Genomic DNA, 19539 nt, shown 5'->3' on the forward strand with positions numbered 1-19539 from the left:
CGGAAATTTTTACCCTTTCAGTTAAGACACTTTTATTTTATGAATTTTATTTAGAGATATAAAAAGACATTTATATATCTGTTATCTTTCAGTTAAGACACTTCAGACTGAAAGTCTATTATACAGAAATTAAGAAAATAAAACTGTCCAAATTCATAGATTCTTTTTTATTATTCTAATATTGAAACTTATTTAACAATTAAAAATTAAATATGTATATACAGGATGCGTCTAAATCTCTCGCTAAATGCACATATTTTCAGGGTTGGTCTATTTCGATGAAAGAGACATATTTTCTCTTTACTGTTTTTGAACTCCAAAAAAAACCAGTTATTCCAATTTGAAAATTTAAAAAAATATATTTTTGGTTAACTAAAAATTTAAAAATTCTCCAATTTTTTTTCGAAAAATTCCAAATTTTCAATTTTTTCTTTTACGAAAAAAACTCAGACGTGTTTTTGGGGTCAAAATATACTACCACTAAAAATATTTGCGCTTATATAAGACTCACTCTGTATATATTTTCCTATATTTCCTTTCAAATTGGCGCTTTTCTGACATCTCATGCTTTCTCACGATTTCTAATGACCAATCTCACGAATTTCTCTCGAATCAATCTGGCACCACTGCTAGTTGGATTTGCCTTTTATGTGTTATGTAGTTTTTAGAGGTGGGCCAGTCTGCGATTTTTGTGGAGCTGCTACGCTCTGCGACTGCTCCAATAAAAGGACTGTGACAAGTAGCAGCGATTTTTCGGAGCAATTAACCTATAAATTAAAAATGTAGTTTTATAGGTTAATTGCTCCGAAAAATCGCACTCGGTGTTCGGCACCGTTCGTTGCATTTACTAAAAAAGTACAGGACTATAGGTGTGATTATGATAGGCAACATCATCGTCTAGTTTTTATTTATTTATATCGTATGATCGAAAAAACGGCGTCAGCGATAGCTATGAAATGAAGATTGCTGGCATTTTATATGTAAAATTTATGGGGAATGTTATCGATTGTCATTTCCAAGCCAACTGGACGCCGTTTTTTATTTCGATCAGTAGTGGCGATTTTAACGTCTGTGCAATCGGGGTAAGTCACCGACGGGCCCCAAGCCTCCCGGGCCCTTGCGAACAAGATTCGAACTTTTCCGAACTACGGGCCCCTAGAGCTCTTAAAATCGCGGCTGTACGGTACTATACTGATGTCTTAGTTTGATAGATGTTGCTATATTTTTTTAGTCTATTCAGAAGAATTTGAGTGTTTCTAAGTACCAAGCACTTTGCTATAAATATCTTAAAGAGTCTGTTCATTTTCACAGAGTGGTGGCCCATGGTAAAAACTTAATGTTATATTCAATTCAAAGTCGAAACTGTCAAAAAAATCTTTATTAGTGACCGGTTTCGGCTATTTAGCCATCATCAGACCTTAAAAATAGATATAAATAATAAAACTTATATGAATGTATAAGATCAAATAAAAGATTTAGGATATACAACAAAACACAGATACAAAATTAACTAACAAATAAACATACTAACAAGTTAAAAATTACCTTTGTCAAAAACATCTGTTTGTGATTAATATATAATACATAAATATCTTATTTAGATTCATGAAAGAAAAAGCGAACGCTGCTACGTTTCCCGTTCCCAAACTCCCAACAGCTCCAGTACACAGAATATACTCAATATACTATGCTCCAGTCGACTGCGACCTGCGACGACTGTGACTGGAACAGTCTGACCGGGCGACGGGCTAGGAGCATTTTCAGAATTTACACTATTGCCTGCTATTGCTCCTATTGCTACTCACGAGCGCAGATGTCCTAAACTTGTAAACTGCTCCGAAATGTCACTGCGATTTTCTTGGAACTGGAGCAGTCACATACTGCGACGTTGGTGGAGCTGTGACAAAGTAGCGGACTGCGATTTCACAACCCACCTCTAGTAGTTTTTGACCTTGGTTTGGTTTGCTTTCACGGCTTGTTTTTCACAGTCACAAAGCTTATGAAAATATTATAAGGTATATCAAATATAATGTTTCAAAAATAATTATAGCCGGATATGTGCGGAGTGGCCCGAAGATATAGCTTCGTAATTTTATCATTATATTTACTTGGTAGGTATTTTTCTACGCCTTAGATATGTCTAAACAGAAATTGATAGAAGATAGAATAATTATCAAGTAAGAGTACTTGTGATAACATCCAGATACACATTATATTTTAGAACTTTTGTATAGTAGGTCCTGTTTAGTTGTAACTTCGCAGTCAAGATGGTTCAAGCTTGGTATATGAATAATGAGTCTTACGATAAAAGGGAAGAACACCACAAAAGTCCTCCTGAATATGTATCTCTGGATGATTTATTTGAAATATCAGGTGTAGAATATTACAAGGTAAATATGATTGGTATTTTTTATTCTTTGATTTGAAACAAATACCAATGTTTTTAGATCAACATTGATACTCTAAAATCTGATGGTGTTTTGGACAAAATTAAATCAGATCGAGGATATACATATGAAGATGAAATAACAATTTCACCTGATCGCTTGCCCAATTATGAAGAGAAACTTCAAATATTTTATTCCGAACATTTGCATACTGATGAGGAAATTCGTTTATGTGTGGAAGGCTCTGGATATTTTGACATTAGAGATAATAATGATCAATGGATTAGAGTCCATGTTGTTCCTGGTGATTTATTAATTGTTCCTGCAGGCATTTATCATAGATTTACTTTGGATACAAAGGTAAAACAAGTATTTATTTAACAAATATCTTTAAGAATTTTATGCTTTAAGTGGTTTTTGTCTGGTCTGAATACTTCAAATTCTCTAATATTTGCATTTTGATCTTATACTAGGTATATAGGTACTTATTTTATTCATTCTTGAGTAATTATCTTGTAGGTATATCAAAACTTCAGATAATATTCTAAGAGAAAATTGAATATTTCCTGTTGTTTAGATAAGAACACTTGGGGGGTAATATTGATTGTTGTTTCATCATTTCCTGTCAAAATTGTTATCTGGTTTTAAACTTTTTTTGCTTTTTAATTTTTGAAATTCTAAAATAATTTTTCAATTGTCAGGATTAGGTATTTATTTTTATTTGTACTTCTTTTAACGGAAGTGGTAAAATTTTATTTAAAATTTGAATATAAATTATACAGTGTGTCCACGGATTGTCTTAACTATACTTGTAAACTTGTTTATTTTCGATTTTTCGAAAAAAAGTCATTCTTCGTAACTTATTATTACTTCGTATTAATCATAGATAAAAGACTTATACTATTAAATAGATAGGCAACTTATAATACATTTCAATTTTATTATACAAGGGCGCCTCTGGTAGATGGAGGAAGAAATACTAATGGATGAGAGGGGTGCGGGGAAGGGGGGTTGTTTTAGTTAATTTAAAATAAATTTAGACATACATGTAAGAACACTTTGTGTGCTTTTAATTAGGTCGAACATATTATAAACGATAAATCAACTGAATTAAAAGCATACAAAGTGTTCTTATATGTCGGATATTAATTAAAAAATATATTAAAAAGACTAGAAATAATATATATTATGTTGTTACAGTTATAATTTAATATTTGGCGGTTTTCAGCAAATAGCAGGCAGTTTTACATAATTTTCCTCCCTTTGAAGTGAATTGAAACGGCTATATAATTTTGGTGTAGGCAAGATTCCCAGTTTGTTTCCGTTTGAGACCTGAAATAATAAAAACAAATTAAATTAGATGTAATCATCTGCTGATCATGCTAATATAACACAACGCGCGTCCTTAATTCCTTACATGCACCGTAATAAAATTAAATAACTGCTCAGCAGGTGGCATTTATTAGCAGTACTAATTTAAAAAAATCTATAACTGTAAGTAGATATGTTTAATTTACTTACCATTGTATCCTTCGAAACCAGGTGTACAACAATTAAACTCCATGATAAAAAATAATTAAGAGTCTATACAAAACACAAATTGTCCCACCATTTTTAAAAAACATTCTCTAAAACAGAATACTGGCAAAAACTCTGAAGGAATTTAATTTTACAATAATTCGACAAATCAAAACGAAATCAAACCGTAAAATCACAACAAAAGCGTCTCTGAGTGACAGTTAAAAATCAAATTTTATTATTGTCAGATATTGACATTTGCATTGTTAATATTGACAATTTTAATATTTTGCGCCTCTGCATCTTGGAGGAAAAACTATTTTTAATGAACCGTCATTTCCATTTAAGTTTCTCAGCCATGGTATTAATCTAAACTTGTTTCATTTATCTATTCGAGAATTTTCACACTTGATTTAACATGACAGCGTCAGAAGGAAAAGCAATGTTGCCAGTTCCACTGAATTTTCTTTTTCTGTTTTTTATTTTATTTTGAAAAAATAGTCATTTTTAATAATAAAAATGCTTTGGTAATGTGTGAATGGGAAAACTAAAAAAAAAAAACAACAAAAGAATGAAACAAAAGCAATCAAAACACGCTTAAGCAACCAACCCCACCCAATATCCACCTAACCAATTCATTAACACCCCCCAAATAATCAGTCTAACCAATGCATTAACACCCTCCAAATAACCAGGCTAATCAATGCATTAACACCCTCCAAATAACCAGGCTAACCAATGCATTAACACCCTCCAAATAACCAGGCTAACCTAATTGTTCCTAATGACAAAACTTCATTGATTACGCGTCGAAAAATAGTATATATTTAAAAAACTTATATTTTCCTAGAACCTGAAAAATCCGCAAATTTTATTTCAGAAATTGCTTTAAAATAATCCACACTAACGAATAAGCTACTAGACAGCGTTCAATTTTTGTTGATAAGTCTCTGAGTAGACTAAAGTGATAGCTTACCCTAGTTCATATTAAAACAAACATTTTAAAACATATGACGTCATTTTTTTCCCTAAAAAAAAGATGCATGAATTTCCAGATAATTTACTAGCTGATCTGACAACCATGTATCAATTCGCAATATTTGTCAAAACTCGACCTTCACTACTGTCAGCGTAAACATAGAAACGGATATAAACAAGTCCGCGACTCTTTCATTATAAAAATAAAATAACAACATTTTTAAGAATGTTTTTTTTATGTGAAACGTGTTTTTCCACATCAGATTTTAGTCAAATAATCCAAGAAATTCATTTTAAGGTATAAGCTTCATTTTCTAGGAAAAATCGTGTCAGGATAGTTCACCGAAGCCTGAAAGAGGATTGAAAAACAATTTGAAATGCCAAATAATTTTTTTTATACGAGTTTTAGTTACTAAGATATTTGATATTAAAAATAAACTTAAAACGGATTTTTTTAATTAACTGTGAGAAAAAATCAATACAAAAAAAATTGTATATTAAAGTTTATATTTCGTAACTTCAATCATATTTAAATAACAAGCAACAAGCAAAAAAAGTTATGAAGAATTACTTTTTTTTCGAAAAATCGAAAATAAACAAGTTTACAAGTATAGTTAAGACAATCCGTGGACATACTGTATATTATTAGACTGGGATGAAAATATAGACATTTAATTTGACATTAATAACAGTAGTACTAATAAGGAAATAATTTAGTGCCTAATTGTAAGAGTTATAGATTTTATATACTTAAAAATCTTAAGTCTTGAATTCTTACTTTTTAAACTTTTATTTGCTCATGTTTAGACTGAGCTAGTAATTTCAGGTACCTACTTGTCAGATAAAGCTGCCTTCTAATTTGTTACTTTTTTTTATAGCACTCAAAGGCATATATCCCAATAATAATTAAAGCATTTTAGAAAAAAAAAAAACGTTGCAGATGACCCAAATTTAGTCAAAATCTAATAAAAAAAGGTCCCCAAAAAATGACACATCAAAGTTGTATATTTTGTAATGGAATGGCGGGTTCATACAGCTAAATAATATAAACTAAGAATAAAATAAAATAAGAAATAAGGAATTCTTATTTGTGAGTTCATATAGCCAGATAAAATAAGAAATATATACAGGGTGGCGCACCTGATTCGCCTCGGTTGATTATACAAAAACGGAAAGATGTAGAAACAAAATATTTTATGAGTGGGAAGACAATGTGCATAATTTAAAATTATTTTTAAATGTACAGGGTGTGTCAGAATCAGAACTAAGATATATACCAAAGTTATATTTTTTCTTATGGAACACCCGTTATTTTATTTCATTTTTGGATTCTAGAACATAAAATAACGTATTATTCTAAAGGTTTAATATGTTTACAAGCTTTGTTTTTTCAGATATTTAAAGATATTTAAATATGCATGCTATAATAAAAAAGATTGTCAACACCCTCTACATTGCTTTTCAGAATTAATTCTTGTGCTGACCTTTAAGCCAAAGAAATAAACTTTACTGAAAAATTGGATTGCTTTGGTTAATATATACAGGGGTACTAAAAATTGGTACCCCTACACCTAATTTAGTTAACCCCTAATTGGTTACCTACAATAGTTTAATAAATAATATTTGCTAAATATGTATTTATTATTCTATACAAGAAAAACGAAGAAGTAGTTCTTAGATTTATTTTACCATCACTTGTAGATATATGGGTTTTCTATAAAAGAGCCAATTAAGGCAAATACATTTTCTTCACTTCCAACGACAGGTTTCTGCCTAATGGGTTTTTATAAACCACACATACCAGCGAAGATAGGACAAGTAGTTTTTCAAAGAAACGCTTATCAGGAATATCCCTATTTAGATATCTTTAAGCATAAGCCCTTGGGGCCAAGAAGCAATTTTCCTCACAAAATAAAATCCCTAGTAACATATTCATTCGTTCCGCCAGCAGATACTACTTTTTCATGATAAAATAATGAATAATAAGTAAACTGTTATAAATTATAAATAATAATGTCCGTAAACTATACCAAAATAGTTACTAACTGTCACTAGAAAATTGCCATGGCGACACTAGCCATCTTGATTGCTATTTTATTTAAAAATCACTTTTTATTCAAAATCTGAGTTAGATAGGTATAGGAAACCCTAATATTGTTTGAAAGAGTATTTGAATCTGCTTCGATTTATTTAAAAAAATACTGGGTGTTGCATTTGAAAAAACAAAGTTTTTATAAAAAATAGATCCAATAGATCAGCAATTTTTGGTACCCCTGTATAAATTTAAGGAAGCAATAACATTTTTCAGTCAAGTTTATTTCTCTACCTTTAAACTCAGCACAAGAATTAATTCTGAAAAGTAATATACAGGGTGTTAATAATCTCTTATATTGTAGCATGCATATTCAAATATCTTTAGATATCTCAAGAACCCTTACAATAAATGTCTTTTTTTGGATCCAAGAACCATACCAAAGTTATAAAAATATAACTTTGGTATGGATCTTAGTTCTGAAACACTCTGTATATTTCAAAATCATTTTTTGAATTGTGCACATTGCCTCCCTGCATATACCCATAAAATATTTTGTTTCTACATCTTTCCATTTTCGTATAATCAACCGCGAATGAGGTGCGCTACCCTGTATTAGCTCATGTGCAGTACGATGAAGCTGGATAAAATTTAACTTTCATGATTGTTTATAGTAATTTTACTGTTCATAGTATATTTGTTCATTCCTTACCTACTATATTATAAATTTTACTTATGTAAAATTATAAAAAAAATAATCCAAACTGAAAATATTTGTAGGTTAGAATTAAGCGTGCGGAAGATAAGCAATTCGTATTTTAATTGTTATTTTATTTGGCTGTATGAAAGCATATACGGTATCCCATATAACGCTTTCTTATTTTATTTTATTTGGCTGTATGAACCCACCAGGAGACTATATATTAATTTATTTTCGGATCCTAGGAGAAAAACAAAGGTGAGTTTTATTACCGACGAATACGCCTGAAATGTAGGATTTTTGACATATGTATTTAACATTTTCTAAAAATGAAGAACAAATTTTAAATTATTTTTAATTTATCAATATTTTTTTTTATTTATTTAATTCTGTTTTTGTTTAAATTACTTAGGTATTTAGATGTAAGCTTTTGAGTGGTATAAAAAAGTACTAAATTCGAAGGGAGTTATTTGAAAAGCACCCTTATTTCCGGTTTTTATATAACAATATTTCTAATTTAGACCAGGCGATAACAGAGTCATTGCACTTTCTTTTATCGCATTTTTTTAACACATTGTTTTTTATCAAATAATTTTTTTTCTTAGGTACAATATACCGGTTGTTTCAAAAAACATGTACCATCTCTCATGGGGAGATTCCTCACGTAAAAATAATATTTATATTTCATATCAACATAGGTCCGATTCTGCTTGGTTTCGTAGCTACAGGGTGTTAAAATTTAATAATTTTTCGATTTATTATAATTTTCTTTGCTACAGGGTGTAAAGTTTTTAGTTTAGTTATCGAGTACTTATTTAAAACTTTTGCAAGTTAATAAAATTGCGTTCATCTCATCAAAAAAAATCGACAAAATATCAAGAGAACTTTTAATTGGCATTAAATTGCTTACACTGTTTTGCAAACAAGAGAAAAAAAGTCAGTGGCGTACATGCTTTTTCTAGAAAAATATTCCAGTGATAACCCATATGCACGTCCCTGGTGAATATGTCGATACTTTTTTAGCTTTAAAATATGTCACATTCAGGGTTGGGTAACGATGCGTAGAAAATTAATTTTCTATGTGTAAGTAGAAAAGTGCATAGAAAATGTATAAAATCAGAGAACAGGTACAAAATTAATGTTGTATATTTAAAGCCGTTTTTTTAGTTTCGAAGTTTCTTTCTTTGTATTTTTTTTAATTTTTATAAGTGCTAAAACTGTAATATGCGTGTGTGCACTATCTCTCTATTTTGTGACGGTACTATAAGGGTACGTTTATGTTGGAGCTGCGATAATCGATAAAAGCAGTGAATTAGCGCTGCTCTTATCGTTGCTCAACTGCCAACCGTGTCTCGACGCGTTGCTCCAATATAAACACCTACATATAAATTAATATAATAATATTCTTTGCTTCGCTACTATCTCTGCTCTTATCGTTTATTGCCGCTCCAACATAAACGCACCCTAACTCCCTGAAGATAAAAGACAGCAATCGATCTGAAGAGTATTAGAATATTTTTTCTATTTAATCTGAAGTCAGTATAGAAAAGTCTGATTTTTTTTCTTTGGAAGTTTTTATTGTTAATTTCTTTTTAATTTTACCATATAAAGCCTGTGGTTTCATAAACTATATACATATAATAATATTCTTAATGTGAAACAATATCGGGTAGCGGTCTGTAGATTCAATTTAAACTAAGTAATTTGTTTTTAAACTCGATATTTCGTTAATTTTTATTAACTTCTTCAGGAGTAAAACATTTAGTCATTGAATGACGATATTATATTCGAGTTTCGAGTTTAAAAACAAATTAGTTTAAATTGAATCTACAGACCGCTACCCGATATTGTTCCACATTAAATTTAGAAGTACGGTCGAGATTACCACTATCACATATAATAAATAATAACTATTGTAGTTTGTAGTTCTTATTTTTATTATGTTACAGCGTTTTCAGATGGAGCGGAGCGTCCGCGACGGACCGTCCGCTACTTCGAGCAAGTACCATGAGTTTATATGAATGATTTCACATTGATCGCGTATGCTCCGTCCGGATGAGCTATATTGAAAAAACATACGCGCGGACGCTCCGCGCGTACGGTCTGCTCCATTTGAAATCGCTGTTAGATGTTTTTAAAGTTTACAGAATTACACAGAATTATTCTGTAAACTTTAATCTTACATTGAATTTTTTTTAAACCTATAATATGCAATAGCAAAGATTAAAGTGTGTCTAAGATTTCGACAGACGACGTCCACAAAATGACAGAAAATACGATATGCGTATAATTTATAATGACACACAATGAATCCCCCCGAAGTTAATAATTATGCATTTTTTGATACTATCCATTTGTTAAATAATAAATAACGATTAGATATATCGTTACTAGTGTATTTCTTGTACTAATCGTTGCATTAGTACATAGTATTAAGTATACATAAGTATTTGAAATAAATATAAACTCAAAAAAGGCTTACAATATACAAAACTAATTTTCTACGTCTGGACATGTAAAATTGTAGAAAATTAGTTGGTGTAGAAAATTAATTTCCTGTGTTTAAAAAATACGGTAGAATATATAAAATTTTCTACCTACCCAACCCTAGTCACATTTATAGTAACTTTTACCCTCAAAATTTTATTCGAAACTCTAAAAGTATTTTTTTTTGAAAGAAAATTATAATAAATCAAAAAAAATATTAATACTTATTACATACACCCTGTAGCTACGAAACAAAGCAGAATCGGACCTATGTTGATATGAAAAATAAATCTTATTTTTGCGTGAGGAATCTCCTCACGAGAGATGGCACATGTTTTTTGAAACAACCTGTATAATAATTGATAAAACTCATATTTCCCATTAATAACAATTGAATATCATTTCCTGCTTAACCAGATGTGTATTTACTTTAGTATTTGTATTTACTAAGAGTGGGGTCCAGGTGGAACATTCCACTGCGGCCTCGAGGGCCTATTGTGGCTCAGTTCTACAAACTTTTTTAAAAAAAATATATATATTTAAATTCACCCTTAAGACCCAACCTACAGCCTGTTATATCCGAGTGTGATATGTCATTACTAGGTCTGATAGATCTAGAGCATGGTTTTGCCAAACACCTCAAATTTGGTCCTGCTCCCAGCGGGGCAGTATGTGCTATAACGGGCTATCTGGTTTCATCACCTTCCATATAGAGTCGGCATTTGGCGTCTTCTGCCAGTCCCATCCTCTGCAGGTGTGATCTCAGACTGAGAGGCCCGTCAAGCCTTTAAGAGTTCTCCTGTTTTACGTTTGGGTGGCCCTGCAAAGGCTGGGAGATCCTTTCATGGATCGTTTCAGGAACTGTCATTCAGAACAGTCCTGAAACGTCATGCCCCTAACCCATTTACAGAGTCGGTCTCTTGCCAGATTTTTTGGAACGCATCACAAACTAATCCTGCACCTGTTTTGGTGAGGGAGTCGCACGTTCGATTCCCTCTAGGCCAACATGTCCTGGTATACGCATCAGCAACACTTTTTTCCTATCTCCTATTAAATTGAGTAGTTTCCTACAATGAAAAATCGGTTTACCCCATTTTAATTAGTATATCCCATTCGTCATAAACGTGGCTTTCGTCGCTTCAATCGCTTTCAACGCGGCTTATCTATCCGAAAATATGTATTATTTTCTATTGCGTAAGTGTAAGTAGAAAGTGCAGGGTCCGGCAATAGTGCGTCGGGCATCTGTAGTTCCTAGAATAAAAAACTTAAGAATTTTGTTTAAGTGCAAATCTAAAGTATGTTCTAAGATGTATTCCAGGAAAATATTTTAACTTCTATAGGATGGCTCAAAAAAGTGTGAGTGGATTGGGATGCTTTTTTTAAATGGAACACCCTGTATATTATTGCATTTTTGGCTTTCTTTCAGGTCACTTTACATAATCCTTAGATATGAGTAAATATATTTAGATAGTTTCAGAGATATTAATAAATAAATGAAAAATATATATTTTTCAGCCTTTCTTAAAAAAATTATTAAAAATACAAGAACTGTCCTGAAATCAAAACTATATTAGATATTTACTTTAGATGGTCTGTACTTACTTCACTATAAATATGGTAATCGTATATCATACAGGATGTTCAAAATTTTACGCTAAACTTTCTAAAATATAAAAAAAATTTCTTGGTTTTTTTTTACAACCTAACCTTTATATTATTTTCTCAATAGATGGAGAATTAAAAAATGAACATTTTTTGTATTTAGAGTATGTATTTCAAAATTTTTAACGGTTTCGCAGATATTCGCGGTTTTATATTTCATATGGCATTTTCCATAGTAAATTTTTATCAAAACCACCCAATGATTTTTCTCTCGTATGTTACCGTTGATAGAGCCATATGAAATAACACTGTATCTGCGAAACCATTAAAATTTTTGAAATACCTTAAATACAAAAAATGTTCATTTTTGAATTCTCCATCTAATAAAAAAAATAATATACAGGGTATTCCAGTTTAGCTAAACCTAGTTTAGGGTTAGTTAAACTATACTGCCAGTTAAATACTTGCACTTATCTCTGGAACACCTTGTATATCTCGTCAAAATCCGCATTATATATATATATATATATATATATATATATATATATATATATATATATATATATATATATATATATATATATATATATATATATATATATATATTTTACGACGACATTCGTCGTCTCCCGCTTCTCAACTTCCACAGATTTCTGTCTATCCAGTCTTCTTCCTGGAGGCCCCTAGAATTCATAGCGTCAACTACGCCCTGCTTCCCTGTACTGAGTACAGAAAATACATTGAGCCGGCCATCACAATTTATTAAAATTTTAAACTGTATATGTTAATTATTGTGTCATGTGGGTGATATTGTATGAGTATAATTTTAAGTTAAATGTTATGTGTTATCACCTGTTATTTTATGCACCCATGTTTTAATACAAGTTTGACGAAGGAAATGTACGTTTTGTGGCTTTGAAAAAGGTTAAAACTGGACCGAAACGTTAGTTATATAATAAACACTTCCTAAACCCAGAAAAAGTTTAATATTGACCAAAAGCCAAGAACCTTATAAATAAAAAATATATTAGATATATATATATATATATATATATATATATATATATATATATATATATATATATATATATATATATATATATATATATATATATATATATATATATATATATATATATATATATATATATATATATATATATTATATATATTATATATTTTATATATTATATATATATATATATATATATATATATATATATATATATATATATATATATATATATATATATATATATATATATATATATATATATATATATATATATATATATATATATATATATATATATATATATATATATATATATATATATATATATATATATATATATATATATATATATATATATATATATATATATATATATATATATATATATATATATATATATATATATATATATATATATATATATATATATAAAAAATATGTGTCTAACCGCCGGTAAACATGTTTAATATAACGTTCTGTAACGTTTTATAATATAACGTTTTTATTTATTGGTTATAACGTTTTTTATTATGGTTATTCTTTTTTTCTAACCCAAGAATGTATTCTTCAAAATTCCGCTATACTGCATTTCGAAAGAAAATTTTATAGGTCCTATTTTGAAAAATAATATCAACTTGTGTTATACCGTAGATACTTTTATGCTCTATCTAAAAATATTAAAATATATAGAGCGTGCTATTAAAAATTCTTGGTTAAACCGGAAATGATATTCAATTATTTTTTTAACGGAATATGCGAGTTTTGATTAACTAAATTTTATACTAAGTTCAAATTTATTGGTAGTAAAGCAGTGGTCTGAGGAACGATTTTGTTGATACCTAGTAATATTTAAATTTGAAATATATGTTCTTTCTTTATGACTTCTTGACATTTATTGAATTGTTGTAGATAATTTACAATTATTGTATATGTTGGAGGCAGATGCCGAATTCGGCCTATGTCCGAAATAATTAGACATATGGCGATTTGTCCATACTAAACTTGCCAGATGCGTGCAACTTCGTGGTTATAAATAGTCTTTATATAACTTCTTTCCGGAGGGGGTTTCTCTCTCTTTTCTCTATCTTTTTTTGGTATAATATAACAACAAAACATTAACACCCTCCGCAGAGAAGTTGAAACCAATGCAATCAAAACTCTTTCGCGTAACTTTGTGGATATAGGTAGGTATATTTAATTATAATCAGTCAATATGTCTAATTATTTCGGACATAGGCCGAATTCGGCATCTGCCTCCAACATATATAAGTACATTTTTACTCTTCATATTATAAACATTAATGTGTGTTTCAAAAGTAGATTGCTTTTGAAATATTTTTTAATATTATATGGTTACTGGTAGGCAGTGGCGGTTCTTGATGTTATGAAACCAGTGTTGCACTATCAGGATTGTTCAGTAAACATTGCGCTTTACGCTAATGAATGATTAATTAAGCGTATTTAGTTGCACTTATAAAGATGTGTATTACACAGGAGAGAATTATAAGCGTTAAAGCTGAAACTTGACCGAAATTATGTATATTAATTGTTCTAAGTTTAGAGAAAAGTAACCAAATATGGAATACCATTTTGTTTTTGTGTTATATAAAAAAATTGTTTTAAATCAAAAACATTTTTCTTAGTTATTATCAGTCATACAGTTGCACATAACGTAATAAATGTTTTCTGTTACATATGTATTAATTTAAAGTATAACATTTTCTCAAACAAAATAAACATAAAGGCACCTAATTATGGAATAGGTACCCAAATATGGACTACTCTCGGGACTACTATAAACTATGAATAATAATTATTTTTTACGAAATACTACAGGAACTTTGGTTATATTTAAAAAGTAATTTAAGTTACTTGCAAAAATCACAAAGTCAGGTGTCGTACTCTGCACCTGTGCCATCACAATTTGTCCAGAGCCCGCACATGAAGCATTGGATGCATATCTCTATCGACTCTCTTGAGAAAATACGCCGCTACAAAACATACACTGCATCTTCTGAGTCAGGCATCCTGTTCTATTGCGGCACGAGTTCATTGTTTATGTCAAAATGTATTTCATCTTCATTGTGTGAATCCATTAGACTTTTTTATATTTAGATTCCACATACTGTCAATATTTGGAAATTTCAAACTAATCAAAACGTACATCAGATTTTTACTAGACACATTCGTCACGAAAAGACCTGTAAAACATTCACACAAACCAATGTACCGTTATAATAAACAATATTATTTGCTCACGTATTAAGAAATACTTATTTTCTGAGTATCTTCAAAACATTTCTCATAGCGCTGAAAGAAAACACTTTCATCGTGGCCACAAAGCCCGTTTGACTGACAAGGCCAAACTTGTACGTCAGTGATGGAAAGAAACTAAAGATCATGATATAAAGACAACAAGGTATGATCGATAGCGGCTCCAATTTCGTTCAGTTTGCGCATATCACCTGTGACGTCACTACGCCATACAAAAAAATTCATATTCAATTGCTACTAATAAAAAAAGATGGGGAAGAATTAGGACATAATCATTTATAAAGTAACCATATTTTCTCCAAACTACATTCTGTGAAGCCCAGCCGGTGAAATGGGTATATAAATCCTCTGAGGGAATTTGCATAAGTCGCTCAGTTAGGGCTGCTCAAGCGTAGTGCGCAAGCCTGAATTTTGAATTATCGTTCGGATAACTAGACCAATAAGAGACTACACGCTAGCACCAGCTGTTCATTCGTACGGCTTCGTCGAACTTCGTAGGGCTATTGTTTGCGCTCCTGTTTGACAATTGGCTAATCCTTAGAGTAAGGGCTAATCGATATTCGGAATTTTGAAGTTGCGCTATTGCGCCAGTGTCTGCCTAACAGACGAACTTATGTGAAATATACATGGACCGGTTATCTAGTTGTCTCTAACTCGACTTCAGCTCCAACACATTGCAGGGATAGGCGATAATCTTTATATAGTATATAGTTTATATGTATATGGACATAACCTCAAAATGTGTATATAATATGTGTATATCATTGAGCTTGACATTTGAAAAGTCATTTTCACATTTATTATGTGTCATCAGTTTGACGATTTGAAATTGGCTGAGATAGTATTTCTATTTTTCTATTCATATTTTTTGAAATTGGCCACATAGTCGCAGGTGATATCTGCACTATTGGTACACAATAGCGCAGACGGTACGTACAGCTTTTACTGGTGATTCTACACTATTGTACTGGTGATTCTACACTATCATACCTTGTTTTTTTTGTATCATGATTAAAGATCACTGTCTTTTTTTGAAATGGTGGTATTCCTCATTTTAGGGATACTATCCATATTTGGTTACTTTCCTCCACCATTGCAGAACACTTCCTTAGGCCTGTTATAAAATAGGTACACCGGTTTAAAACCGTTTTTAGGCTAACATCGGTTGCCAAATATGGGCTACCTGATGTACCGGTGTTATGTCACAAGCGGTGTTGATCTCGAGACCTAAAACCGATTTTCAAATCTCAACATCGAACAGGTCTATCGCAGGTAACGCGGTAACGCAGCCGTGGTTTCGTAATCTCCACTAACCACCACTGCTGGTAGGTATAATTTTTATTTAAGTTTAGGACTTAAAATATATCGATTTTTCTGAAAAAAATATGTCAAACTAACATTACATATTTCTAAATTTAGAATTTTATTACTGCTAGAAGATTTTTTGTGGGCGAGCCAGTGTGGACACCGTATAATCGCCCAGCTGATGAGATGCAGGCAAGAAAAGAATATATAGAAAATTTAAGTAATGGCAAGTTTGTTAACGTACACTAAATAATTCTAAGCACACCTTTACAAGATGTTATTTACATGAATAAGGAAACATTTAAGAAGGGAGATAATAAAGTGCCTGTTATCTTGTTTTTAAGGTTTAATATTCTTTTATTTTAAATTTAGAAGCAGATTGTAGATTTATGTTATATATCAATATAATTATTAAATATATATATTGGAATTCCACTGTTTGGGATTCCAACACTTTGTTGTCTGGTTTTCTTTCAAACTACATCAAAAACTAAAAAATTGATCTTTATGTATGCCAATCATTAAAAAAGGCATTACATATAGTTTCATATTTACTTTAATCAAGTTGATGGCAGATCTTCAGTCTTGGTCTAGGAAAGACCAGCCTGGTTAGAAAAGACCTGTCCTTTCCGTTATGCTTTACGAAGAACAGAGAATATGGAAAATTGGAACAGTTGGTACGTACAGTTATTCGGACGTTAGAACCAGAGCCACTACACGTCGTACGTGACGTATGGACTTGTTTGCAAATTTATTTTTTGATATTTTTTTGTAGTTTGTTGGATGGAGTGGATAGTCCTTTTTTAGTTGGTGGTGAAATGGAGGACATTTATATTGCAAATAGGTTCACAAAGTAGTTCAATTAGCAGAACAATTCAACAAAATTGAACATTGAAAAAATAAAAAAAATTGTAGAAAACTAACAATTATTGCGGTTTTTTGCTTATAATTCCTAGGTCATGTATACAAAAAACATTGTACCACAGTTGGCAGCTAAACTAAAAAAAGAAATAAAATACATGGTTTGATCTGTGGGAGGGGCAAATTTTGCATAAAATCAAAACTAATGCACAGCACTTTGCCAGCTTTTGCTTTGATTTGAAATTTTCGTTTCAGTTCAAAAAATGATTCAGCTTTATGAAGATGTATTTTTTTCGCTTTCAAGTTTGTCTCGTCCTTCTGTACTAAGGTTTGCACGGTTAAGCTGCTGCAAAAGTTTATCACACTCTGAACAAGTGTCAGACCTCGGAAATCCAAATTTTATATAAAAATGCATTCTAAACACTTTCCAGTACGTTTTGTATGGTATGCTTATTTTATAACTTTGCCGTGCATATCCTTCAAGGTAAGAGATGCTTGTAAATCGAAACAGTTTGGATTTTTACGACGTGAATTATGTGAATCACTAATGGTGTGGTAATTTATCAGTATATTTCTGCTTTGGCGTATATGAACAATCAGCTTCTGAGAGCCGCCTATCCTTCTGCTTTCTTTTTTTGTTGCATTCTTTTGGCGGTGGTGTTTGTTGACTCGAAGAAGACGCCATGGTGTTTGAACAGCCTACATCAGAATTCTTGGTTTGGTTTGGTTGGTTGAGAAAACATCCAATCAGCGAAAATAACGTCATTCAGAGAAACCAGCCCAGTGGTTTTAAATCGACTTTTAACTATTCCCACCGTTGCATGATTTTATATATGCGCATTAAATAATTTACCTGCTTGTTAGTGAGTAACGATTCTGCCAGGATGTGCCCCTAACTAACGCCTAACTACTTGATTATAATAAGTCGTTAGTGGCTCCAAGAAACTCACACCTAATGGCTGCAAGAGTGGCGGTGAGTGGGCAGGAAAACAGAATAATATAATGTTATTTTCCTTTGAATAGGTTTATCCAACATGCGACTGTAAAATGGTGTCCTCGTTCCGCATTGGTTGGTGTTCCCACCCGTTTCCTTCCGCGTTGTGCCAGATTTTTTTCGTTTTTAATCGGTACAGTTTAGAATCCTGATTCATGCATATTTGCTAGGGAGGTATATAATTTTCGTCCTGCTCAAGCCAAGGAAGGGACTTCTGGTATCCTACTTAAAGTAGCATTTCGTATAAAAAGAATATAAACCAATCTTACAACCCGCATTTTTTTTCTTTGTTGAAATTGTGTTTGATTTCTATTCAACAGGAACGCTACCTTACGCAAGGGAACTCGGGGCAAGAAGGGGACGCTAAAGTTTTTTGTTAATAAAAATACAAAAAAATAATCAAAAAATAAACTTTATTTTTCAAATGATTCACATAACATCTAAACGGTATTTGGCTTAAAAATATTTGATTTAAGTAACGTCAAGAATATAAAAACTACATATACACAAAAACAATTTAAAATTACATGTTACCCCGGGCAGGGGGTACAATGGGACAGCCAGCGGGGTAATATGAGGTATTTACAAAAATAAATCTATTTACAAAAATCACATATGACTGATTTCCATCATGACCCTTATTTTCCAGCGCAAGAATTATGCGACCACTTTTGACATATTTGACAGGCAATCCATCCTTCGGTTGATTCTAAGTACTTTCCAGAACAATATTTGCATTCTGCGATATCTTCAGTTGTAGTTGAAGGGACATAACTAGCGTACTTTTTATTTTTTGAGTATCAACTACAGTGCCTTCGATAGTTTGGCAACACATAACTTCATATTCTTTAGGAGTCACGTGAGCATATTTTAATTCGTGCCACAACGGACACTGCGCTCATGTCCTGATTTCCACCTACGCTTAATGTGCGGCCTCACATGTGTTACCGGATAGCGGATAGTCCCTGTCGCATCCCAAGAAGGCACAGCCTGATCTGAGATCTGAGACCATTCCCAGAATATCATCCGATTGTAATTCGTCTAGTAGTCCGTTTTGTACGAACTTGATTATTCCTTGGCATTCTCGTGCCATATTTAGAAATTTGGAATCTTAAGTTTTGGTTGATTTTTTTCTTTGACCTCTTCTAAATTGGGGATAGAGTTTAGAATTGCCTTGGCGTTTCCTCGTCTTCTTTTTTTCCCGACCTGAAACAAATGGTCCGATCGGAACTGGACTTAAGTCAGTTGGTGTAATTATAACTGACCCGTGAGTCTTCTTAGCCGCTGTAGTAATGGGATGGAATCTTTTGTGGTGGAATAATTTCCCTAATTGGATCCGGGATGAAATTAAATGAAATGCGTTTATTGTTGATTGCTAATAAATCA

At 31.4% G+C, this 19539-nt stretch overlaps 1 protein-coding gene across 6 annotated transcripts; it reads left to right on the plus strand.

Annotated features, from left to right (window-relative positions):
* The first annotated feature begins 1958 nt into the window (after window positions 1–1958).
* Window positions 1959–16648, plus strand: LOC115877012 (1,2-dihydroxy-3-keto-5-methylthiopentene dioxygenase). 6 transcript variants are annotated; one of them, XM_030893074.1, is made up of 4 exons: window positions 1959–2111; window positions 2238–2390; window positions 2448–2747; window positions 16413–16648. In XM_030893074.1, the coding sequence occupies exons 2-4, from the start codon at window positions 2268–2270 to the stop codon at window positions 16545–16547; spliced, it is 558 nt and encodes a 185-aa protein (XP_030748934.1). In that variant the 5' UTR covers window positions 1959–2111; window positions 2238–2267; the 3' UTR covers window positions 16548–16648. The 6 variants fall into 6 exon arrangements, with proteins under 6 accessions (XP_030748934.1, XP_030748935.1, XP_030748933.1 ...); XM_030893075.1 differs by having other exon boundaries at window positions 1960–2111; window positions 2235–2390; XM_030893073.1 differs by having other exon boundaries at window positions 1964–2111; window positions 2222–2390.
* The last annotated feature ends 2891 nt before the right edge of the window (window positions 16649–19539 follow it).

The sequence above is a fragment of the Sitophilus oryzae genome, unplaced genomic scaffold (genome assembly GCF_002938485.1).
Source record: "Sitophilus oryzae breed Bouriz unplaced genomic scaffold, Soryzae_2.0 scaffold_1442_pilon_pilon, whole genome shotgun sequence".
NCBI classification, from domain to species: domain Eukaryota; kingdom Metazoa; phylum Arthropoda; class Insecta; order Coleoptera; family Curculionidae; genus Sitophilus; species Sitophilus oryzae.

Excerpts from the sequence above, each read along its gene's own strand:
- LOC115877012 (XM_030893074.1), top strand. The coding sequence starts at position 2,268 with ATGGTTCAAGCTTGGTATATGAATAATGAGTCTTACGATAAAAGGGAA. Across the intron at positions 2,391-2,447 it reads CAGGTGTAGAATATTACAAG|ATCAACATTGATACTCTAAA; the intron begins GTAAATATGATT and ends CAATGTTTTTAG. Across the intron at positions 2,748-16,412 it reads GATTTACTTTGGATACAAAG|AATTTTATTACTGCTAGAAG; the intron begins GTAAAACAAGTA and ends TTCTAAATTTAG.